The following is a 26,024-nucleotide window of genomic DNA, read 5'->3' as shown; positions in this document are numbered from 1 at the left end:
TCTCCCTGGAAAAACTGGGCTTCAACATTTGTGTTTCAAGTAAGCTTGTGGGCCTAATTCAAAGTGGTCATTATCTTTAAATCTTTAAATTATTCTTTAAACTGCAGCACTGGGATACATTAGGCGATTATTTGATAGAATTAAATATTCCCATCTGGACCAGTTGTTTAGGGAAAGCCTACTGAGAATGTTACCCCTCATTAGAACCAAAGGAAGAGGTACCAGGTATTCTCCATGGCAACCTGTGGAATATTCTCCCCTACATTCAGCCCTAGGTGATTTGATTGAAAATACGATATTTTTCAAAGTATAAGATGCACTTTTTTTACTCCTAAAAGAGGCTGAAAATTTGGGTGTGTCTTATACTCCAAATGTAGCTTTTTCGAAGCTTTTTTTCAGCCCTAACGAGGCGTTAGCGAGTGAAGCATCTCTGTGGTTTGCCTGGTTTGCCTCAGCTGTGAAGCTTTTTTTCAGCCCTAATGAGGCGCTAGCGAGTGAAGCCTCCGATTCTCAACTGTGAAGGTTTTTTTCAACCCTAATGAGTGAAGCAATCTCTGTGGTTTGCCTGCTTTTCTCATTGCTTCTCTCTCCAAAGATCAGTTGTGCTTTAGAAGCTGTTTTTTATCCCCAAGTAGGGGATAAAAAACTAGCTCAAAACCAGCAAACTAATGTTCTGAAGCTGACCAAAGGACGCTAGCCAGATGAATACCTGGTAGGCAGATTTTTTTTTCTTATTTTCCTTCCCAAAAACTAAGCTGTGTCTTATACACCGGTGCGTCTTATACTCCGAAAAATACGGTATCTCTATTGTAAATATTTTGATCACCAGAATGACATTTTTTTTTTTTTGCTTTGCTTTTGTAATTACTGTAATCTCTGATTTTAGTGGTGCTGTGTGCCATCAAGAGTCCTTCAGGAGTAAGATGGGGTACAAATATTGTTTGATTGACAAATAAATACAGTACTAAGTTCTACACATAAGAAAAATAAATCAAACACACACGTCTAGGATGGGGATATCTGGCATGATAATACCACTTGTGAAAGAGGTATTGTAGAAGAACACCATATGTGTTACCAGTTTATTTCGGCTGCAGAAACATAATGCTGTTTTAGAAAGCAGAAATAAAATTATAGTTTCCAAATCATGGGAAGTAATTGTTCCACTATATTCTACATATGTCAAACCCAGTCTTGAGTATTGTGTCAAGCTTCGGGCACCACATTTTAAAGAACATATAGTAAACTGGAATTGACGCAGATAAGGGCAATGATGATGGTTAGAGAACTGCAAGTCTTACGTGGAGCGATGAATGACTAGGGAAAGATATGAGAACCAGTGTGAGACAAGGGTTAAGGGGTTGGACCAGATCTGAAGAAACCCAAGTTCATGTCCAGGGGTGGTATTCACTTACCTTCGCTACCAGCTTGCAAATGTGAGTGCGCGTTTGCTTCACTCACCCGTGCCACCTCCGCCCATGCACAGGACCTTCTATGCATGCACAGAGCATCATAAACGGGACGTGATGACATCCGGGCAGGTGGGCGGAGCCTCCCGCAGCCACCGCTACAGATTCGCCCGAACCAGATAGAACCGGCTGAATACCACCACTATTCATGTCCATCCTGAGCCAAGGAAGCTCATTAGATGTCTTTGTGGGGAATCAAATTGGAGAAGGGAGTGCTGGGTAGGTCATCTTGGGATCTTGGTGGAAAGTCAGAATTTAAAACCAAAGTAATAAAAATAAGAAATAAACATGACAGCCCTTTTTAACTCCCTGAAAGAGTGTTACATAGAAGGTCAAGATGAAAGCTTGTACCAGAAGGCAGAACACGGATGCTGAATGTTATTACATCCAGCTCAATATAAAGCGCATAACTGCTAACGGTAAATTTTAATGTCTCGAGAATAAAAGCTATTTGACAGTGGAACCAATAATGTGCTCCTGCATACAGAGTTGAGTCCTGAGGAACAGATGAGAAAGATGGTGACAGAGGAGCAGTTTCAGATGCTTTAAGTTTTAGACTTCAGGAAAAATTTGGGGACAAACCGGTAACATTTATAACATAAGATATGGTAACTTTTTGATCAAGCTTCGTAAATCTTTCAGCATAGTGCTGCATTCTTTTTCTTTTTTTGATAGGTAGCCAAGGAATGCAGTAATAGAGGCTATGATTCAAGAAGGTCAAATGGAGGCTGGTATATCTATTGGCTTGATCTAGTAAGTATATTTGGAATTACAGGTCACAAGCATTTTCATAAGAAGGCTGCCATGAAGGGATTCTACTCTTACAACCCTTTTATGAGCAGACAAGCAAGCGTTTTGCCTGTATTGTCTCCTCCAATCCTCTCTCCAGGCCACGATCCATTACACTTGGCAGATGGGTGCATTTCCAAGCAAGGCACTGAACTGCTGTCACTTACCATATTTATTTTTTTTAGAACATTAGGTGAGCCCCGGAGGCATCCTTTAAAGAGCATCGGAGAAAAAAATTGTGCTGCATCCTTTAAAATAAAGAGGATGCTAGAAGTTTGAGTCGCAGCATTCAAAGAATATTTTCTTTAAAAAGTCAGATGGGGAAGGAAGGCTAGCTAAAGGCTGTAGATATTTGTGTGTCGATGGGTAGTATAGCATGTTGCCTATTTATAAAAATGTATCCCTTGCTTCTTCTCAGGGGTGAAATGCTCCCGGATCACCTGATCCAGTAGCAATGGAGGCGGGTGGTTCGGGGAACCAGTAGCAAAAATCTCTGCCTCCCCCCCCCCCCCATGCCCAGCTGAGCCACGCAATCATCAGAGGCTTTTTTTTAATTTTTAAAAGCATTTTTTCTACAACCTCTTTGGCCGAAAAAATGCTTTTAAAAGTAAAAAAAAAAGGCTCTGATGATCGCGTGGCTCAGCTGGGATTGTCAGAGGCTTTTAAAAGCATTTTTTCTACAAACTCTTCAGCCGAAGAGGTTGTAGAAAAAAAGGTTTTAAAAGTAAAAAAAAAAAAGTTGGCCACGCCTACTGTCACATTACCCCACCACCACCAAACCACGCCCACAGAACCGGTAGTAACAAATTTTAGATTTCACCACTGCGTCTTCTCAATTAGAGACCACTAAAGATTGGACAGCCATTTGCCCAGAATGTTATAGGGTCTCCTATTTGACCAAAGGGTTGGATTAGAAGATCTCCAAGTTCCTTCCTTTCTCTGTTATTCTGCATTCTGTTCGGACAAAGACCTATTTAGATGAAGTCTCCTTACTGAAAAAGTCTTCTAAGGCTGTGCAAAACTTTAGATTAAAAAAAAAAAGAATACTCTGGAACACAAGAGGGCGCAAATATAACATCTGTCTGCAACTCCTGAAACAGCTGCTTCTCTTCTGGGGATCACGCCTTGCATAGATGCTGAGCTACTTCACCAGATGTTGTGTTGGCAGATAGGTGCTGTATGTGCCTCTGCCCACTCTTAAGCATCTTTTTGCCTTTAAATCCATAATTCTGCATAGATCTAGTGCCTTCTAACTGTCCTTTAGCACCAGAGTGACATGCATTTTTCTTGCTTTTTGTAATACGTAGTAGCAAAAGATTCCCAGACTCAGAATCATTGAGAAACTTTCCTTCGCCCACAACAAACAACCTGCAGCACAGGTGGTTAACTGGGGGAGAAATATACGTCTGGCATGCTTACACTTTACATTTACCTCTCTCATTTGTCTCCTCTTGCATGAAGAAGCCAAAGAGAGGACAGTTCTGACCTCACTTGTGCTGAGCTGCTGCTGCAATATTTTAGTGAAGCTTAGAATAAATTATCTGGAAACCAAATCGATAAATCCATAAAATGCTTTCCATCTACTGAGCCAAAGAATGTTATTTTGATAAAGGGAATTTTTAAGTGGACAAACTCTTTATGCTATCAGATGATACTGCATGTTCATTTCAAACTCCTTTCCTATAACACATCCCAGGCCTTCTCCACCCCAGCTTCAGTCCCACATTAAATTAATCCCTTCTCTCCCTAAAAGTGTATCCAGTACAGAGTAAAACTGGAGTGTGGAAAAACACAGACACACTCAAGAGTGCAGTGTACCTCTGGGCCAACGGCAGTGGGAGAAAATTGAGAGCTGAGGTCATATCGAGCCCACAGTCCAACATGATGGTGGTAGATTTGAACTTGAGTACGTTGCATGGTAAAGTCGGATGCCCAGACAAACAGTACTAAAAAAAAAAATCAGATTAAATATCTAGCATTAGGAAAAGATAATAGTACACAATCAGAAACAGGAAGGAGACTTAATACTATCTAAGAATCCTTACCATGTTTAAATACCATTTTAATATTTTAATACTATTTAAAGGTTACTAGGTGATGATAATTCTTAACCCATTCCTTTGGATACATACAAAAATAATTTTACTATTGTGCAGTATTTCTCAGCATCTACTTTGACTTCGGTTCACTCCTGTTTGAGGGGAGAGAAGCAACCTAGAACTAAGAAGAAATTTCCTGATAGCTAGAACAATTAATGAGTGGAACAACTTGCCTCCAGAAGTTGTGAATGCTCCAACACTGGAAGTTTTTAAGAAGAGATTGGACAACTATTTGTCTTAAATAGTACAGAGAGTTTCTTGTCTGAGCAGGGGGTTGGACTAGAAGACCTCAAAAATCCCTTCCAACTCTGTTATTCCCGTTCTGTTATTTGTTTGATTTATGGCTATTTATGCCTACCAGAGTATAATTAACATTTCTTAAATTAATATTCATCAAGCTGTGCTATATTCACTGAACAGCAACAGAAGCCACTGAAATGCAGAATGCACTCTGAGTACAATTGTATTTGTGGCAGCAAAATGCTATGATGGTTTGCAATGAACAGTTTACCATTCAGTTTCTGAATAGGAATGGAACTCAGTCCATTTTTCTGGGATTAGATGTTCAAATAGAGAAAGATCATTCGAAAAGATCCAGAAATATAGAGAAACAGATTTGCCAGACGCGGTGGCTCAGTGGCTAAGACGCTGAGCTTGTCAATCAGAAAGATCGGCGGTTCGAATCCCTAGCACCATGTAATGGGGTGAGTTCCCGTTACTTGCCCCAGCTTCTGCCAATCTAGCAGTTCGAAAGCATGTAAAAATGCAAGTAGAAAAATAGGGACCACCTTTGGTGGGAAGGTAACAGCATTCCGTGCTCCTTCGACGTTTAGTCATGCCAACCACGACCACAGAGATGGACAATGCTGGCTCTTCGGCTTTGAAACGGAGATGAGCACCGCCCCCTAGAGTCGGGAACGATTAGCACATATGTGCGAGGGGAACCTTTACCTGTTAGCAGAAGCAGTGAAATTTGAGATATGTTGCTCCCAAACCTGAGCAACTCCTATTGTTTAAACTTTTAGCTGGAGAAAAAGGTCAGGAAATAAGATCAAGAATCTTGATCTTTCATTGAATGTTTCCAATATCTGTGCACTCTTGTATTTGGAGACATGAACAAGAAAGAGGAAAGGGTACAGAGCCATTAAGAGCTATTGATAGATGTGGACATGGTACACTGACATTAAGGAGAAAGCATTACCCATCTTCTGAGAAGAAGATGAGGAGGAAGAATGCTCAAGTCTTTCAGACTCAGGGATTCCCATATCAGCAACATATTCAATGGGCAGCAAATGTGTGTATACAGGTATGTATGTATGTATGTATGTGTGTATGTATGTATTTATGTATTTATGTATGTATGTGTGTGTGCATGTGAGAAAAAAAGCCCAATTATAAAGCCAAATGAAGTTAAAGTGGAAATGTATATGTTAGGAACTAAGCCAGTTTATAGGTTAAATCAGTTTCAGATGGAAGGTACCCTGTTTCCCTAAAATAAGACATCCCCTGATAATAAGCCCAATCAGGCTTTTGAGAACATGCACTAAAATAAGGCCCTCCCGAAAATATTTAAACGCATGCACAGCCGGTCCCCGCCATTTCCTCTGGTTAGGGTTAGGGAGACAGAGCTGGAAATCAGGTAAGACGGCAAGAGGAGCCCCGTTTTGCTCCATGCACCCCAAAGTAAAAAGACATCCCTGAAAATAAGGCCAAACGCTTATTTCAGGGTTCAAAAAAATATAAAACAGGTCTTATTTTCGGGAAAACACGGGTAGTACCGAAACAATAAACAAGTTAATGAAAACAAAAACAAAACAAAACCTTTCACCCTTTTCTGTTCTGTTATGGTTTATGGAAATTTTGAACAATAAAAAACAATAATACTATTTATCATTCCCATATTAAACAGATACACTAGTTACCATTTGATTTCTGGACACGACTGATGGTGTGAAATACGATGTGTCTAAACTCATATGGCTTAAAGCCAATTACCTACAGGTTTACAGTATTATGGTATAGGTTACAGATACAAGTAACATCTATAGTGTAGCTAACTCTGCTTTTTCTGTAGAAAAAACAATTCATTGTGGAGTTTAGACTGCTGCACTTAGAGGTCGGCTTCTAACATCTTTCTACCAAGCTCTTTTAGTTTAGATATTGTTATGCTGGCAATATTTCAATGGTTTTAATCACTATATTGAATTTTAAATTGGATTTTAGATATTCATAAGCCACTAAGAACCACAAAATGGGAGCAATCATATATTACATTTCAAATAAGTAACACATGGAAAGGCATAATATGTTTACCCTCGCAGGCTTAAAATGCAGCCACTAAAAGCGATGCAACATTTAGGCTGCAATCCTGTCCATATTCAGGATTGGGAGCAAGTCCTATTTAAAGCAGTGAAAAATAAATCAAAATGAACAAACATTATACATTTTATGAACCAGTGCCTCCTCCTTCATTTTTTCCTTTCCTCCTTCCTCTATCCCTTTCTTGGTGTCTATAAGCTTGCCAAGAAGCTTTTCAACAAAAAAATTACAATTAATAAATACTATAAGACTATCAGGGGTGTCAAACTGACCGCCCATGGGACGGATGCGTCACTTGCAGGCCACACCCATCCCAGCTCCGCGAAGGGGAAAAACATTGCGAAATGTCACGTGACAGCAACGTGATGTGGCAAGTTTGACACCTGTGCTATAAGTGAACAGCCTATTCTTGAGCAAAAGTGTAATATGCTAGTCTCTTTAAAATGCAATGAATGTTATGTGTTGGTCTCAATTCCCTAAAAGGTTTTAATTCACTAAAAAGGAATAAAAATGACGCAATCAAGAAATATTTTGTTAAAAATGTTTAAAAGTACTAAATTTTCCAAATAAGCAAACCTGAAATGTTAACTTTTTTATCATCTGATCTGACACTTCAAAATTTCTATTAAACAATAAAATAAAACAAAACAAAACAAAGCAAATACAGCATGAGATACAAGTAACCGGCTAAAATTTTATTCTCTTACCCCAGAAACCTTATATAACAGATATATATTGTAAGGATGTGCTTTGTCTAGCTTTGAACAACATCATTTTACTATTACTAAAATGATAACTGATGCTTTTTAATATCAAATGTAAAATGAAGGGCATGTTATGCCATGATAGTTTTCCCATAAGGCTTCCAGAGATTTGTAGTCTTATTTGCATGTTCAGCCTTTGTGTTATTTATACAATGCAGAGAACAAAGGAGATGTCCACAATGACCGCAGCATCAGATTTTGTTTAAAGGAAGAAAGTATACTTGATTTCAAAATAATTCTGATATGCAATTAATAAAAAAGCTTGTGACATCAAAATCAGAAAGCCAGAACCTTTGCAATCCTGCTGGCAAGGAAGCCAACACAGTATAGAAGCTAAATGTAGACTTGAACCAGGGGCACCAAGTTTCAAATCTCCACTCAACCATAGATCTCACTTGCTGACTTTGGACTATCACTCTCTCTTAGTCCAACCCATATCACTGAGTTGTTTATGTAGTATTTGCTGCAGAATCTTATGTACTTGGAGCTTTCAAGAGGAAAAAAAAAGTTATATAAATGCAATAGTAAAGAATGACATTGGACATCCAACAGGTGAGAGGCAATGTATCTGGTATTTAATAGTGCACTTTTATATTGTGTGGCAGTTTAAATTGTGAACTGCAACTCTTACTGGGGAGATAGGAAGAGGCAGAAACTGATGCAACTGTTGAATGCTGCATAACCTCTATAGATCTTAGCATTTAATTCAATATGTCATAACACGAGGAAGAGTAATCAAAGAAAGATTTTTGCCTATCAGGAATCTACCATTTATTTTTATTTCTATATCATTCTTTCTCCCAGAAATATCCAAAGAGTTTATATAGGTGGGTGGGGGCAGGAGTTGTAAATAAAACTAACCAAACTAACAACACTTAAAAACAATACATTTGAGTTGGCTGGAAAAAAGAACCCAACAACTGAGACTCATCAAATTAAAGCTTCCCTAACAAAATGAATCGTGAGAAACAGCAAACCCTCCTTTCAGAGTTGCACTACAAGAGAGAGAAATTAAGTGGCCCCTCGTGTCCGTCTTTAAACCTCCTTCATCAAAACCCATCAATAGTGCACCCAACTCACCAGCTTCATGCTTTACCCGGCTCTATATACGGCGGACCATGCTTCTCTTTCCTGGTCTAAACCTCTTGCATCCTGGGCAATGTAGTCCATTTCTGGAGCACGCCCTCTTATTCACTCCGCCCACCGCAAAATGATGTCACGAGCAGCCATATCTTCGCCGACCTGGAGAGCACGATGGGAATCGTAGTTTTTTCTCGCCCTGATCATCACTCTCCCGTTTACTGTTAGCCATTGGTGTGGCAGTTCTAGCGCAGGTCTCTGGGAGTCGTAGTCCTAGACGGCCCACTTTATCTTCTTCCCCTTGGGAAGAAGGAACTACAAGTCCCAGGGTCTCACAGCGGCAGCAGGTGGGAGCTTGGATGTTGATATCAACATGGCGCTTGTCAGACAGACAAAGGCAGTCAGTCTGGTCTGATTGAGCCCAAAAGGGAGCAGGAAGAAGTGGGAGGGGTTTTTTTCTTTCCTTGGGGGGTTCAAAGGAAGCAGAGCTTGGGAGTCTGAAGCAATCCCCCCCTTGGAGCTCCTTTCCATTTTATTTTGCAGGATCCCCTAAAAAAAGAAATCTCTTCGCTTTTCCTATTTGGGAGCCACCCCCAACTTCTGCTTCTAAATGGTCAAGTGGAGAAAAAAGTAGCCAGAACCAAAACGTGAGTATCCTTTTGACGGCGAAGGGCACGATCAGGGCTGTTCGGGAGCGAAGGGCGATCGTGCAAAGAAGAAGAGGAGGAGAAGAGGGTCTTCTTGTCTTTTCCTTTTGTTTTGATCGGGCTTAGTGGTCTTTCTTTTTCTTTTTGTCCGTTTGGGACTGGAGGGATGAGAGTACAGTATTTCTTTTCGGAACGCATCCCGAGTGACTTTGTGAGATCTTGAGAATTTTAGAGTGGACAGAGGACGAGGGGGGAAAAAATGTAGGTTTTTTTTTTTTTCTATCTTCTTTTCTTTTTGCAGCCGAAGGAGAAGAGCCTGTTAAACAAGCTCTTTTAATTATTTTTATTTAGACGATCAGAAGTTTTGAGGGTACAGCAGCCAGTTCTTTCCCCCTGTTTGATCAGTAGCGTTATCACAGATTAGTTATCTGTTACCCCAGTTTAGCTACTCTTTTTATAAACAGGCAGAGAGATAGGATGGAGGCATTTGCAATCTTTTTTTTTAAAGTAATGGTGGTTTTGATCTGTGCTCCAGAGGGGATCGGTTTTTTGGGGGGTGGGTGGGGAGACCTTTACAAACAGTGATAATGATTCTTCTGGGTTAGTTTTTATTCAGGGGGAAAGTAGAGAGTAATAATATCTCTGTGTTGTTTTATTTTTTCCTTTTGGATTTTCCCAAGCTTCTGGAAATCTTGGGCTACTGTTACAGCACCCAGGTAACCTTGCAATACATTTATCTGGGCAGGGTTACTCTCATCCGATACAATATTTTCCCCAACAGTATCTGTTTTTGCATAGGTCAGGGTGATGATTTTCCAAGGCATGTAAAAAGGTCAAAGAGGGATTCGCTAGATTTGTAAGTCTCCACATTCCATGCAAGTGATATGGACAAGAAATCCTGGATGGTGTGATATGTGGGATGATGGTGGTGGGGTTCACTTCCTACCTTACTATTGAGATTTGGTGGGCTATTATTAAAATCATATTAGAAATTATTGTCTGGGGTATTAACAGGGGAAGGACAATGATTTTTAAAATGATCTTGGAGAGGAGTATTTCTTTTTGTTTGTTTGATTAATAGATATTAGCAAAAGTGAAATAATTCTGAGCTAAATGAGAGACATTTGGCTTCATTGTTAAGTTTTTCTGGAGAGTTGATTCTACTAAGGTATTGAATGGGGCACTTGATGTTCAGATTATTTAGGGTTAGGGTTAGGGTGGGTAGTCATAGCTTCGTTAAGATTAAGTGCTTGCTTTTAATTAAACTTTAATAACATTGTTGACTCCAGGACACTGAAATTAGTTGAGGGTTTCAGGTATAGATTATGTACGTAAAACACTAATTTTTATATACCTTGTTTAGCCAAAGAAGCATTTGTTCATGGGTTTCTTGACAGGGTTTTAAATGAGAAAATATTGACAATTTTAGTGTGCAAAATATACACAGGTTGAAAAAGGAGACCTCTGTCTTCACGAAATGAGAGGCTAGTGTAGAGGGAGTAGTCGCTGGAGACTGGGGTGTGCCAGCTATTGCAGGATGAGGAAGGGATGATCTTCTTGCAAACAGAAAAGCATGACAAGTCAAATGTTGTCAGCTGTTGCTGTATTCAGCTCTTTGCAGGTGTGGAATATGATGTGGGAATATTGATTCAAACTGGAGAGGTTAATATTTAAGTTACTTCAGTTCCCCCCTGGTTTCTTTAAGTTAATGTGTGCTGATTCAAATCGGTTATGAGCATCATCAAAGGCCGTGTTATATACTTTCTCATTCTGTGTTTGGAGGCAGTTTTAATAGCTTAAGTTTCCTCCCCCCCAAAAAAGTTTATGCAATTTGTTTGAGCCCTTTGGGAACCATTTTTCTTTCCAACACCAATTTTTAGAAAATTAATGAGCTATATTTTGAAGCTTCTTTAAAGCATTATTCAAGAGTTCTATGCTTAAAGTACCGTGTTTCGACTTCAGATGTTTGATTTTAAACCTCAGATGCTGTGAATTCATTGTGCAAGTTAATGTGAGCTGATGCAGCATGGTGCTTAAGAAATTATGCTGTGAAGTGGGAAGTCCTCTAGTTCCCATTCTATCTTAGCTGTGAAATCATTAACAACACAGTCCTATTCAGCTTTATTCAAGTAAATTCATATAGGATTACAGCATAAATGGCTTCATGCAAACTACCTTTTCTCAGTCTCAGCGTTTCGCATATGAATTATAGTGATAAATTGATATTGCTCTTTTTCAAGGTTATTCATAAAGCTTTATGCATGTGGAATGCTATAAATATTCAGAAGCTCTGTATGAGTACTAATTTATCATATTGTTTTTTAGACTTTATGCGTAAAATGAAATTGAGAGCGGAGTCTTGCTACTGGTTCTCATCTCTATTGGTAATCTAAATAAACAATATTTGTGAATCCTCTATCTGCCTGAAGAGATTGAAAAGTATAGAAGAATGCAAGACTATCTCAGAACTAACTTCCTTCCTTCCTTCCTTCCTGCCTTCCTTCCTTCCTTCCTTCCTTCCTTCCTTCCTTCCTTCCTTCCTTCCTTCCTTCCTTCCTCATAATGAGCATTTTGCAAAAGTGAGCTCTATGTAAGAAAACCAAAGATTAATTAAGAGGGATGTACAATAACTGACTTGACACAATAGCGTAAGCAATATTGTGATTATATTGACTTAATGTGCATGTATCCAAATGACTGTGACTTATTCGGTAAACCACAATAAAGTAAAACATGACTTAGTACAATTATCAAGTTTAGCCAGAGAATGTTATGAGCAAAGATTGTGGTTTAAATTGTCACAGAAGCAGTAAGAAACTAGAGGGGTAGCATTTTTGGTGGTGCCTGTGTGAAACTGATTTGACATAATTTTGCTACATCAATATGCAGACTGGCTAATACAAAGTTAGCCTTATGCCTTAGCGCCTGCTGATTAACAGATCAAGAATTTTGTTGATTGATTGCTGTCTGAGGTCTTTTAACTAGTGATTTGAGATATTGAACAGATTACATCTGCAGGCAGACCCTTTACTCAGACATAGGGAACATCATATAATGTTGTCTTCATTGATCATTCATCTCTCTGTGGAAAAAAATGTTAATATCTGTTATTTTTGTTGAGTATGGAGTGGTACTTAAAACACAGGTCTTCTGACCTGACCTGAAATGTTTTGCTAATGCTTTTGGAAAAAACATGGAATATATTTGAAATGAATATCTAACCTCCAGTGACTAAAGTTGATATTTACAAATTGTCATAGTTTGACATAAATGCATTTTTGCATCTTCTGTTTTCTCCACTGCTACTCCTGGATTAAGAGCCTAGTTTCTTTGAAAGTTGTACATTTTCTCATAGTGAAGTGGGCTTCATTTTTCACAAAGCCAAATCATGGAGTTCAGCCAACAGTCTTTAGACCAAAGTAAAATCTACAAATCGGACATACTTAAGAATAAGTTGTGGGGAATGCTTCCATTCCTTTGAAGCCTTTTGGGATTTTAAACACATGTTTACTACTGACAATGAATTAGCTTTACGTTTTATAAGATGAAGTAGAGGTATACTTTTTTATCTCCTATATTTTAGATTGTCACTTCTTTCTTTGCCATTTTCTTGGAAGACCTTTTTTTAATACTCTCCTGTCTGATCATTACCCCTTTGTGAAATGATGGGACAAGATACAGTATTTAATCCTCTGTTATCCTTCCTTTTTCTTGTATTTTATTGCTGTGTGATCATTTTGGGCCAAAGGTCTTGTCATTCTTGTTTCTTCAAAATTCCATGTATTTATAACCTATGTATGAATAAATATGCACTAGTTAGAATTTGGTGACTCTTTGTTGAAAAATGTACAAAGAATGCTGCTGGATCTGATGAAAGGTCCAGCTAATGCAGCACCTTTTTTATTTCCAGTTTATCAGGTTATCTTTCAAGGTAATTAACTAGAGAAACAAAAAGTATAAATGGTCCTTCTGAAATGCAAATCATAAATGCAAGGCTCTCTAGTGCAGTGTGCCCTTTTCCGTAGAGCACCAAACATCCTTTTCCCTCAACATATCAATAGATATTAAAAATGAGAGGGTTAGGGTTATGCAATATGGTGGGTTTTCAAGAAACAATGCGGAGCGACAGTGCATTGATCAGGCATGTATTCAGGCATATATTAGATATGAATATCTTGTGCGTCTGTACAGATGTCTTCTTGAAGTCACTCTATATGGATTAATATATTATGTGGAAAATATATTAACCTGTTTCCCCTAAAATAAGACATCCCCTGATAATAAGCCCAATTGGGTTTTTGAGCGCATGCACTAAAATAAGCCCCCCAAAATAAGCCCTCCCCAAAAATATTTAAATACATGCACAGCTGGTCCCCTCCATTTCCTCTGGTTAGGGTTAGGGAGACAGAGCTGGTAAGATGGCAAGAGGAGCCCATCTTGCTCCATTCACCCCAAGTAATAAAACATCCCCGAAAATAAGGCCAAGCACTTATTTCAGGGTTCAAAAAAATATAAGACAGGGTCTTATTTTCGGGGAAACACAATAAAAATCTCCTAATATTCTTATGTATAATAGAATTGAACAAATACAAATGAATTGAATTGAACAAATACAGATGAATTGAATTGAACAAATACAAACGCAAATGAATACATTGACTCTGTGTGTGCTTTATTTTGCTATAAGGTCCACTACAGAGAGTGGTTCTTGTTCCATAGTAAGTATCTCTAGGATTGTGACCATACAACAGCATGACCTTTGGCAAGCTATAAAAATCACTCAGCTGCAGATTAGTTACTCTTTTAACACCCTTTATACCTTGTTTGTTTTGCACTTTCTAGCAGAAAGGTGGACTACCCCCATCCTCTACCTTTGATGCTTGCTTGTGAGGGGTTTTTATCCATGTTTTGTGACGGTGCGTATTGAACTAGATGATATCATCACTTCAGGTTAATTAGCACAGAATGTAAGGTTATGCTTTTTTGTGGATGCAGCAATGGATCATGTGTTTCTGGACAATTTTTTTTTTATAGCTGCATTGCAAAAGAGGCTATTTAAAAAGTGGTGCATCTTGCACAAATTGGAGGAAGGAAGGAACAGCATTTATTTTATTTTTTTAAAATGTCCCACTTCTCTTTGAAAAGAAATCTGTAAGAAAGGTTCCGGAGTATGTTTTACTGTGCATGAAAGATATGGCATAAAATTAAACTTGCTTAAAAAAACCCAGCACTTGTGAAAAAAAAGAGGGAGAGAAAGTGCTGGCTCATAGGCTCACATCACTGCGGAGGGCTTGGCTCAGTGTTCTGAATGCTGTTTCTTTCCTGTGATGGTGGAGCCATCAGATGCTTTTCTCCTTCCCATAAAGGCTGAGAGTGAGCAGTTTTATCTTGGGGGGGGGTTTATAGTCAAGGAGCTTGATTCCATCCCATTTAGCCATGGAATCTATTCAGCGTTCACATAGTAATATTAAACTGTGGTGAACGGAAGAGGCAGGATGCTGTGTTACAGATGAACCTAGCTGATAGGCATACAGGGTTTACATCTGAATTGAAGGGCCATCCATAGACGAAACTTGTTATACCCCACCCATTAGCAATAACACTTAGACTTATATACCGCTTCATAGTGCTTTTACAGCCCTCTCCAAGTGGTTTACAGATTCAGCATATTGCCCCCAACGATCTGGGTCCTCATTTTACCAACCTCAGAAGGATGGAAGGTTGAGTCAACCTTGAGCCAGTCAGGATCAAACTCCTGGCTGTGGGCAGAATTTGTCTGCAATACAGCATTTTAAACCACTGCACCACCATGGCTCCTCATTACTTATTCAATCTTTTTTTTTAAAAAAAAAAGTCTTATTGACCTATTTCATAGCTTTCATAATTTGCAAGAAGCCCCACCTTATCCTCATAATAGAAAATGAGCTGAACCTAAACCCCCCACCCCACACCTTTCTCTTTTCCTTTTGAACACATCTTTATGGGGTGGAGTGAGGGACCAATAATGTGTGGGTTGTAGGTGCTTGTTTATATCCCACTTTGCAAACTCAGGGCAGTTACCAGCAATCCCCGTGTTGGTGGAATTCAACTCCACCTGATTGCTAATCATTGGCTTCTCTTAACCCAGAACTTCTGCGTAAGGATAACAGGAATGTAGTCCCACACATTTGCAAGATGTGATTTAAATAGTTGCCTGCCTTAAATATCTTTATATTTAACAGGGTGGGTTTTTTTTGTTGAATTAACAAACTTGTTAGCTGCTTTGTGTAGTCCTAGTCTTTGAAATACAGGATATAGATATCTTTATAATAAAGATCAATCCTTCATCAGCGTGTGTACAGCGATAGCTGAATATTTCTTGTAAGGTTTCCCTTTCTACCACTGTAGCTCTTTTTCTAGGTATTACTTCTTTTTTATAAAGTATTAAATGATCAATTAAAACAAGATAAGTAAACAATAGTATGGTAAGACTTTAAAAGAGCAAACTAATTATGGCTGATATTTGGGGCATAAAGTAGCCTTTGGCCAATGCAAAAAGCCATAAATATTTGCCAAGGTGCTACATTCTATAGATGAGCTTCATAATAAAAAGTTAAAAAAAAATATTTTCCTTAGGGACACTTTGATATGGCATCTGATAGGGGTAGGACATAATTTTTAAAGTATGTGGTCCTCAAAATAGTTGTCTCAAGGCAGCTGCCAACACTCTAAAATTACAATTTAATTTTCTTAATCAAAACTATTATTAAAATAGCCAGCGTATAACAATGAAAACATAAACAGCACACAAAAATTGGCTGAAAGGCTCAGAATTTTTAAGAATTAAAATACTGGAAATACAACAAGTTATTTTTATTTGGGTCCGGAAAGATAAGAAAATAGGTATGCTTGGGGGAAGGCATTCTAGAGCTTAGGAGACTATTAGTACTGAGAAGGTTGTTCCCTGGAAGCTACTTATTACACTTCAGTATGGGAGTATGCCTGGAGCACTGCTTCTAAGAATGACCATAATACAGGTGAGGAAATGTGGGAAGAGACAATCCTTCAAATGCTGTGATCGAAGACACCTATAAAGCCCATTAAAAAGCACTATTACTTTGCATCGTGCTCAGACATGAGTTGGCAGTTGGTAAAGTTATTACTGAACAGGCATGAGTTATTCATAAAGTCTGAAAAATATACTTCTGCTAGTAGAATTTTCCAAAAAGTCTTCCAAAGCAGCTGAACGGCTCCACATTAAGTAATACAGTCTAAGGATTACCCGAGATTAATTTGTTTGGATAAATTTTCAGGAATATAGATGAAGCTGTCTGTATCAGTATGAGATATTGTCCTGTTCAGCAGAATGCTATTGCTCTGACTAGCAGAAATCTCCAGAATGCCATGTGAAGGTCATTTCCATACCTGATAACTGAGATCTCTTTTAACTTGAGTGCCAGAGAGTCTTTTGTATGCAAAGTATATGCTATACTGCCATGCTGTTGTCTTAAAAAAAAGAGATGTGATGAGGTCCCTATTGGAGGATTATTCAAAAGAGAGACAATTACAAACAACGGAATGCCTTTCTAGGGCCTGAAGAGAAGAATTCTGCAACCTACTGCAACCTATGTGAATATATAAATGTACCATACCTGTATGGTGCTGTTCTATGGTGCCTCCTGCTCCTGGGGCCACGCTTTCAGCGTGGCCCCTGATATTCAAGCTGGACCATTATAACTTCTCAACCACCCTCTTTCTCTAAGAATTCATTAGTATCGTCCATCCATCTTTGTAGCTTTGCAGTCCAGAAATGTAGCTCTCTTAAAATAAAAACTGAAATTATCAAACAGTTTGGACTTCCTTTCAGCATTCATTGAAGAGAAGAGCAGCATAAAAATACTGTAAACAAATAAAATAAACTGGATTCAATATCTGCCCAATTTAGTTCCGTTGTACTGATGGCTGTTGTTTTATAATTAAAGTCATTCTGGTTTTTCAATTCTCTCCTGGAAATTTTAAATGGTAAGACATGTTTAAGGACTGAACATACATTGACTTTCAGCTGACATTCATGGGCAAAGAAACCACCCTCAAACCTACCCCCCCCCCCAAAAGGAGTTCCCTGTCGTTCTTATTAAAATATAATATTTAATAATATTTAATAATATTAAAATATAATATTTTAATATTTTAATGTATTATAAAATATAATACATAGGGATTTACCTTTGCAAACTGAAATGTAAAAATATAGGACTCACTTTAAACACATGTCAGTTCCATGGGATGGGTATCTATGAATAGAAAAAATCTGTATACAAGGCAGAAATCTTCTCTTTCATGATGGTTTTAGAGAGAAAAGTGAACCCTGAAAGAACTTTGTTATTCCAAGAGCCTGTTGGTTGACTGACCAAAGTCCTTTGGTTCAAAATATAAGTTAATGGGTTAGCATGTATCTTTGATACTTGTAGGACTGGTGTTAGTACTGGTAGTATTTTTTTAAATTAGCTGGCATCGAATAGTTCTTTCGTGAGTCATGTAGTACATTGAAGTAGAATGTGTTTATCTTAAATCAGAAGTTCTCAAACCTGCTGAAATGATAGATGAATTTATTGGATCCCACCCCATGAATAAACTAATAATTTAATCAGAGCTGGGAAGAAATATATATACTGCATTTCTGCATATTTTAATTTATCTTTCACAGAAGTTCTCACACTTTGAAGTACAATACTAACCACTGAGTTTGGACAGGAAATAAGAAACAAAGCCCAGAGTGAATTATGGCAGTTGTCCTATTTAATCTGTGCAAGTATGATCAAGTTTTTTTTTTTTCATTGTAATCCCCTAATCCACGGAATGAACAACTCTACCGTCTGCAATTATAGCAATGCTGCTGGTAGATGTCTATCAATTTTGGGGTTTAAGGCAGGGTAAACCTTGCCATATTCTTTAAAATGCTGGGCTAGCATTAGCATTGTCCGTCATCAGAAATTATTTCCTGCCTTAAGATATTAAATCAAGCATGCAGAATAAGACAGCAACCTTTGCCACGGGGAAGTTTGATTCACAGCACTATACTATAGAACATCCACTAGGACCTTGCTACCACTGCCAGCTAATGTATAAGATACATCCACTAGTAAAATGATTGCTAGACTTGGAGTTCCCAGGAAATTTTCAGCAGGGATATAGCACTGTGTGATAAGGTTCCTCCTAAGTTATCCTGCTCTCTTTATTCATTTATAAAGCTTACCTACCTGCAGTGCAATGAGTCCAAACTTGATTCTTTTTTTTTTTTTTTGCCTATTAGACTCTTTCTTCTGAAGCTCTGGAAAAATGTAGATGGCAAATACTCAAGTAGATGCTGTTCTCACTGCAGTAGGTAAATACTGGCAGTTTTAGAATGATCATTTTCTAAGAAGCGTTTGAACATTTTGATGGTTATTTCTGAATGATGTGCCTCTGTCCCAGTTCAGTAATCTGTAGGTAGCTAAAAGAGAAAGCTAAGTGCAAGTGAGCCAGTGGAAGGGGAATAAGTTGCAGGTATCCTTTTGTACCGCAGGTAAACGAAGGAGATGTGCATACTGCATGTATATGAGAATCGGGCTCAGGAGAATGGGGAAGTATTGCCATTGTTATCAGATGTTTCTTCATTTACCAGTGAATGCATTTATGGGAGATTTATGTCCTTTTGTCTGGAAAAAAAAGATTACAGCCTTCTGCAGTGTAGAAGGGTATCGTGAATCATCATATGGAACTTTGAAAATTAAGATGTCTGAGCCAGAAGAAGATCTGCAACCCAGTCTTAGATGATAATGGTGAAAAGCAGCTTCATACGTTAAGGCTGTTTCTTAAAGGGGAAGCAGTATTCAATTTTGTGGCATGGGGGTTTAGCACATTTCCGAGACCTTTGGGTCAGGATAATAGGATTAACATGACACATAAGGAAATGAGGAAGGAAGAAAGAGGAAGACAAATTTCCCAAAGAATTGACCTTTGGATTTGTTTTTTATCCACAAAAAGTATTTGTAATTTGTTACCTATTCTGTTAGGCACTATGACAGGCTAGCAGAATAAGATGATGTTTCTTTATTTTTTTACGTTACTGAATTGATTCATTTTTTTTTTTTTAGAATTATATCCTGTCTTTTCTCCAGGTCCTCAAGGAAACTTCACTGATGAGTTTGCTTGGAATTGCTAACAGTTTCTGTTCCTTCCATTGTTGATATTTCATGCTGGGACAAAGTTTTGCAACAGCATGTAGAAAGCCAATTGGTGACTCTCTCTGGCTTGCTCAAATATCTGAGTGTTGAAATCTGGCAAGGATATACTCAAGGAAGATTAATATAAAGTATGTTTTTACAGTGGGTTGATCAATTTCTGAATATTAAGAAGTTTGTTTTTAATTTCTGGAGTGCTTATTTGAGACAGAATATAAGGACTGATATGATGAATTTGATGAATACAGTACCAAACAATAGACATCGAATGATGATGCGAACTAGTTTTGATTTTTTTTTACCCCTTTATAATGGGTGATTTGGCAGAGAAAGTAGTAAGTATTGTATGAGAAAGACATTATAACAAATACATTATGACTAGCAGTTATTGGTAATCTAATCATCCATTAATTTCTCTAAGCTGTCTTTAACAATAACTAAATGGCAGCTAGTGCCATGGAAACAAAAAAATGTGGTTCAAAAGTGCAGTTTTATGGATCTAGTTTGAAGTTATTGATGGAAAAACTTTTTAAGTGATTCAATATCTTGCTGCCTTTCTGGAAGCTCTAACCTGTGGGAACTGGAGGAGACAATACCATTTTCATCATCAGATAAGAAGTGTTGTAGATGAAAAGTCCTAGCTTAGCAACGTTGCTAGCAATAACCAGGCAGATGTTCATGAAAAATAGACAGTGAGGACAGGAAGGTGACAGCTTTTTAAAAAACTATTATTACATCTATTGACTGAGATGTTGAACTCTGAAGGTTTCCCAGAAAAATGAGAGGGACCATAGTTCAATCAACAGCAGTGTTCTCCAAAACTCTCAAGGGCAATTTCAGGCAGTTCCAGTATAAAAGAGTTTACAGTAGCTCTGAGAATGTTTCAAGAGCGGTTTGAAAGAAATGTTACGGAATGCATTAGAGTAGGGGTGTCAAATTCGATTTCATTCAAGGCTGCATCAGGGTTGTGTTTGACCTTGGGGATGGGTGGGTGTGGCCAGCTTGATGTCACTCCTGTCGGGGGCACCTGTGGTGGCCTGAGCTCTCTGCCAGTGAAAACAGGCTCCCGAGTTCTGTTTTTGGCTGCAACCCTCTGCCGGTGAAAACAGAGCTTGGGAGGGCCACACGCGGCCCTTGAGTATATCCTTGCCAAAAAGGAGCTCGGGAGCCCGTTTTCACTGGCAGAAGCACTGCGGGCCAGTCCTTCGCTGTTTCCAGGGTGGCCCCATGGGCCTTGAGTTTGACATCCCTGTATTAGAGCAAAAGCATAAGCACCTCTTTAAAGCAGCTATCTCTTTTTTTTTCAGAATAATGATTGGAAGCCTAACAAAAGAAACAACTACTAGAAATAGATGCTATGCTTGCATTCTTGTGTATTCAAAAACATTGGGATCATTTAGAAACATGCACAGTCCTAATTTAGAGGAGCACACATTCTATTCCTGAATAATACCTGGACATGGTACAGAAACAGCTGCATATATTTCATAACGAAAGTCTATTGTCAGTAGGTTTATCTAGCCATTAAAAAGAAAGAGAAATTTAAGTTAGATATAACCATTGCCTGCCATATTTTGTGATGTATTCCTTCCCCCCTCAGTGATACATGTCCTTTATTGTGTGCTTTTTTTCCTATTCCTTTCTCAGTTTTCTGTTATACTAGTGGATGAAGCTTTCCTGGGGAGGAAAGCTATGGCAAATCTAGACAGCATTCTAAAAAGCAGAGACATCACCCTGCGAACAAAAGTGCGTATAGTCAAGGCTATGGTTTTCCCAGTTGCAATGTATGGCTGTGAAAGTTGGACCATAAGGAAGGCTGAGCACCAAAGAATTGAGGCCTTTGAACTATGGTGCTGGAGAAGACTCCTGAGAGTCCCTTGGACTGCAAGGCAATCAAACTGGTCAGTCCCAGAGGAGATCAACCCTGACTGCTCTTTAGAAGGCCAGATCCTGAAGATGAAACTCAAATACTTTGGCCACCTAATGAGAAGGAAGGACTCACTGGAGAAGAGCCTAATGCTAGGAAAGATTGAGGGCAAAAGAAGAAAGGGATGACAGAGAACGAGGTGGCTGGATGGAGTCACTGAAGTAGTAGGCATGAACTTAAATGGACTCCAGAGGATGGTAGAGGACAGGAAGGCGTGGAGGAACATTGTCCATGGGGTCGCGATGGGTTGGACATGACTTCGCAACTAACAACAACAAAGTAGATGAAGAGATGCTCTTCACTGACTGAAGCTTATTTGGATTTCTGGCAGCCTACTGTGATGTGGAATGGGCCCATGTGGAATGGACTTCGTCATTGGTTCAAATACCATTCCATGGTGTGACTTAATTGGATTTGTCTTAGCATCTTTTGTGAATATAATCATTATGATTTATAAATTGTACTTTCTGGCTTAACATTCAGGGTGTGAAGCCAGCCACTTTGGCTTATTCAGAAAAACAATTATATAAAATTCGGCTTTGTGCAATATGTACAAATCTAGTTGCTATATATGTTGTGAAGCTGTTTCCCTCTTATTTTGCCTTTGGAAATACTGTCAGTAGTGTAGAGTTTATGGTAAGGTTGTTATATATGAACTGCAAAAATCCAGACGACCTCCAGATGGTCGCAAAGAGAGGTAGAATATTCTACTACTTTGCAGTCCTCTTCTGGTCATTTAGATCTTTGCAGCCCAAATATGAAGGGTCCAGTTTGTAGGAAAGCTGGAATATTGCTTGGTATTCTTATATGTTGGCATTTTTGTAATCATGCACTTTGGGAGAGCTATCATTTCAGTACCTATGATGCTAGGTGAATAGGAAGGATATGTGCTTAAATATTTGAAACAATCTTTTGTGGATTTTAGTCCATGTAGCACGGTGCTGTTTTTTCTCTCAGATCTCAACTGAAAATGGCAGATTGACGTGTCAGTGAGAATTGGCTGTACTAGTTCACGCTGCAGGTAGGTGAGACATTTTAATGAAAAAAAAAACCATTGCCTTACACGAACTCATTGCAATTAGAAAATAAGCATAGCAAAGAGCGAGGACATATCCAGTTTCTTCCTGATGTACTGCCTCTTTAGTTATAAAAAATGCTCCATTCCAAAGTGGTGTTTTAAAAATGACAATAAAATATCTGAAACTTTAGGAGCAGTTCTCTATTACCACTTTCAAACTGGACCACCTTATTCTGTTTGATGGCAAGATTAGGCCTTCCAGCACTACAAAGTAAAAGAACACCACTCTGTTTTGCACATGGAAACATACATTATTTTAATTGTAACTGATTACCAAGATAGAGACCAGAGTTTAAGCATATCCATATATCTGATACACAAAACTTTTTAATTATGATGTACTGAGAAAAAAGAATCAGTTTCTATCTGACATAGCTTACACCACTTTCTTTGGACACTACCACTTTCTTATCACCTCCTTTCAGTCAAGGGATTGTTAAATTTATGGCCGATACAACTAACAGGTAGCCTTGCAAAAGAAGCTCATCATTTTCCCTCCTGGTGATATCTGAGCTTGTTTTCATATCGTCGTCTTTTGTTTGGAGCCTGACTTCCTAAATTAATGCATCCTGAAATAGTTTTCTTGTGAGCAAGATGTTGTTTTTTTCTTTCTTTCCTTCTTTAGTAGTGTGAGAAGTTCTTTTGATTAAACACTGAAGGGAAGATTCGAGTGTGTTCGCAAATAGATGCAATTTAAGTATAAGATTAGCACATACAAACATCAAATCGCTTTCTCACTGTAAAACTGCCTTCCAGCTTCAAGAGTGGGAAATCATTCTTCAAATAGTGGGTTGGCTCAAATTCTCACAGTGTAACTGTGAAATGCACACTTTATTTTTATCTTCTGTCTGCCTTTTTTAAATGCTAATGTGAAGTTCTGATATTTATATAAAAATCTGTTTTCTGTCAGAACAGTTCTGTACTACCTAGGCCCTTCATAACACAAGCTGCAGAAGAATTTGGCATCCTGAAAATCTTTGAAAATAAAAACAGCAACAAAATAAAGGAAGTTGCCAATTTTTATGGTTCAAAGAACAGCTTGGATGCATGTGGGCAGACAATGGGTGAATACAAGGAATTGACTGTGTGATCAACTGTGGGCAGGTGGGAAATAATACTGGTATTTGGAAGGCATCTGGATCATCTAGCTTTTTACTGAGATGAGTAGAGGGTCTAAAAAGATGCCAGTAAATCTGCAGAAATCATAGCACCTGTTGTTGTTGTTTTGCAAAATTAGGTGAAAGCTTAATACTTCAAGTTAAATTACATTCAGCAGAAAAGCAGAAGATACATGTATTAATTCATATATTAATAATATTTTAAGAGTTAGCATTTTAAGAAAACAGAGGCCAAAGTTCATATCGTTAAAAACAAAGAAATAGTCAACCATTTTGTTGCCTAAATAAATTTTTTTTCAGGGCCTTGGAATCAGGGAAATATTTCTGCCCTCATTGCCCAAAGAGACAGCTAAGGCAAGAGAACAAGGCTAACAGGTAAATCAGTCAACCAATAAACCAACTTGAGGTGCAAGTGATGGCGTCATTTTCACAGTTAGATGGTGCCATGATCCAAACTTTCCAAGATCCTAATTTTCAAGCTAATCCTTTGTATGGTTTGTTTAGATTTCTCTTAATGTAAGATCTGAATCTAGCCTTTGTGGTTTATAACCCATGCTACGTAGTTTAGTGTGCTGTCCAAACCTAGCCACCTGTACTTTATTCAATGAATCATTGCTAAATAAACCATAGCATAGCACAATGTGTGAATCTACTCCAGTGGTGAAATCTAAAATTTGTTACTACCGGTTCTGTGGGTGTGGCTTGGTGGGGGGGGGGTAATGTGACTGGGTGGGCATGGCCAATTTTTTTAAAAAAACTTTTAAAACCATTTTTAAATTTTCTTCATCTTCGGTGAAGAGGTTGTAAAAAATGCTTTCAAAAGGCTCTGATGATCCCAGCTGAGTTGCCTGATCAACAGAGGCTTTTTTTTCTTTTAAAAGCCTCTGCCGATCAGGCAACTCAGCTTGGATCATCAGAGGCTTTTAAAAGAAAAAAAGCCTCTGCCGATCAGGCAACTCAGCTGGGATCTTCAATCTGAAGAAGTTGTAGAAAAAATGCTTTTAAAAGCCTTTGACGATCCCAGCTGAGCCGCACGATCATCAGAGGTTTTTTTTTTTACTTTTAAAAGCATTTTTTCGGCCGAAGTTGTAGAAAAAATGCTTTAAAAAAAAAAAAAGCCTCTGATGATTGCGTGGCTCAGCTGGGCATGGGGGGGGGGGAGCAGGGATTTTTGCTACGGGTTCTCTGAACCACCCGCCTCCATCGCTACCGCATCAGGCGATCCGGTCCGAACCGGGAGTATTTCACCCCTGATCTACTTTAAAATAATCTGATTTAAAGCAGTTGATAAGTGCAAAATTTTGCTTTTGAGAGTATGTGGGGGGGGGGAGGGGAAGAGTAGATACTTGCCCTGAACTTCAGTTTTCTCCCTGTCTTGTGATTATAAATCAGTTTCCCCTATCTTGGTGCTCTCTGGATGTACTGGGCTACAATTGAAAGGATTTCCCAGAGGCATAGAAGGAATAAAAACCTGGTAGATCTCCAATGAAGAACAATTTCAGAGGCTTGTTATTTAAAAATTAGCATTAAAAAAGTAACACAAATGAAAAGAGAAATTCGCAACTCCGAAGGGGTTATTTAGTAGTTATTTTTGGTTGAGCAAGGACTAAGACGCTAATGAAAAGCTTAATTATCTGCAAGCAAAAAAATATTCCAGGGGTAGTCAAATTCTTCCGGAATCCTACCTTAGCTGAATTGTTTTGCTATTTACATTTTTATTTAAAGCATATGCCTCTGGTTATCAGATTTACAAGCTTTGTGGAACTTCTAGCTGCTGGTTGCCATCTAGTTCCAGAACTAATAGGCTTTTTGAACTCATCCAATATGTCAACTATTATGCTCAAGTAACTGAGAAGATGCCTGTGTCCACCAGAACTTTGTCTATAACCCATAGGGAAGCTGTGCTCCTTTGTCTATCGAATAAGTCCAAGAATCTCAAATTTACAGAGCTATTGAGAGATAATTTAGTGACATCTGGAAGGCCGTACATTCCATGCCTCTGTAGAGAAAGGTAAAATGAGGAGTTGCATTATTTGAAATCAGACATTATGAACGTATTTATTTATTTATTGGCTATATACCATGCATTTCTGCCAATGAATGGCACTCAGTGTTTCTAAGAATAAGAATAAAAACAATATTGAATAATTCAAGGTCCATTAAGAACACAATAATAAACAACTGTACCACCAACTCAACTCAGCAGCCAAAACCCACTTACACACCAAAGTACTACATAAGTAAAAACTTATTGTGTGCCAGCAGAAAGGTGATTGAAAGGCAAACAGTCTGATCGTTTTGGCAGAGAATTTCAATCCTGGGAACAGCCACCAAGAGGGTCCTTTCTTGTGTTTTCATCAGACATCTCCGAGAACTCTTCCTTTGCATGTATGTACAGAGACAAGTGTAGTTGTACTGGAAAAGTGCAGATTTTCCAGCCCTCTGCTCCTGCAATCCACCTCTGGGTTCTCTTCTTCCTCGCTTCCTATTGACTGGGTGATTCTTTTTAACTGTCTCTCCGTGCTGTGGCCA

The 26,024-nt window shown here is 38.5% G+C and overlaps 2 protein-coding genes across 10 annotated transcripts in view; one reads left to right on the top strand and one right to left on the bottom strand.

Annotated features, from left to right (window-relative positions):
* The window catches only part of INTS9 (integrator complex subunit 9), an 81,276-nt gene extending 72,348 nt beyond the window's left edge, over positions 1–8,928 (bottom strand). The window contains exons 1-2 of the mRNA XM_034421284.3: positions 8,521–8,928; positions 4,077–4,204 (exon numbers count right to left, since the gene is read on the bottom strand). Of these exons, the coding sequence (XP_034277175.1) occupies positions 4,077–4,204; positions 8,521–8,529 (137 nt within the window). The 5' untranslated portion in view covers positions 8,530–8,928. The remainder of the gene's footprint in view (positions 1–4,076; positions 4,205–8,520) is intronic.
* The window catches only part of HMBOX1 (homeobox containing 1), a 131,908-nt gene continuing 114,721 nt past the window's right edge, over positions 8,838–26,024 (top strand). For 5 of the 9 annotated variants that reach the window (XM_034421294.3, XM_034421291.3, XM_034421293.3 and 2 more), the window contains exon 1: positions 8,840–9,167. The gene's annotated coding sequence lies outside the window, so the exon portion shown is untranslated. Of the gene's footprint in view, positions 9,168–9,847; positions 9,884–22,253; positions 22,318–26,024 lie in introns of all 9 variants that reach the window. The other 4 variants (XM_087883314.1, XM_034421287.3, XM_034421286.3 and 1 more) reach the window with 4 other exon arrangements.

This window comes from Pantherophis guttatus, chromosome 1 (genome assembly GCF_059756535.1).
Source record: "Pantherophis guttatus breed Tessera chromosome 1, ASM5975653v1, whole genome shotgun sequence".
Taxonomy (NCBI): Eukaryota; Metazoa; Chordata; class Lepidosauria; order Squamata; family Colubridae; genus Pantherophis; species Pantherophis guttatus.
This window is presented reverse-complemented; position numbering and strand designations above follow the sequence as displayed.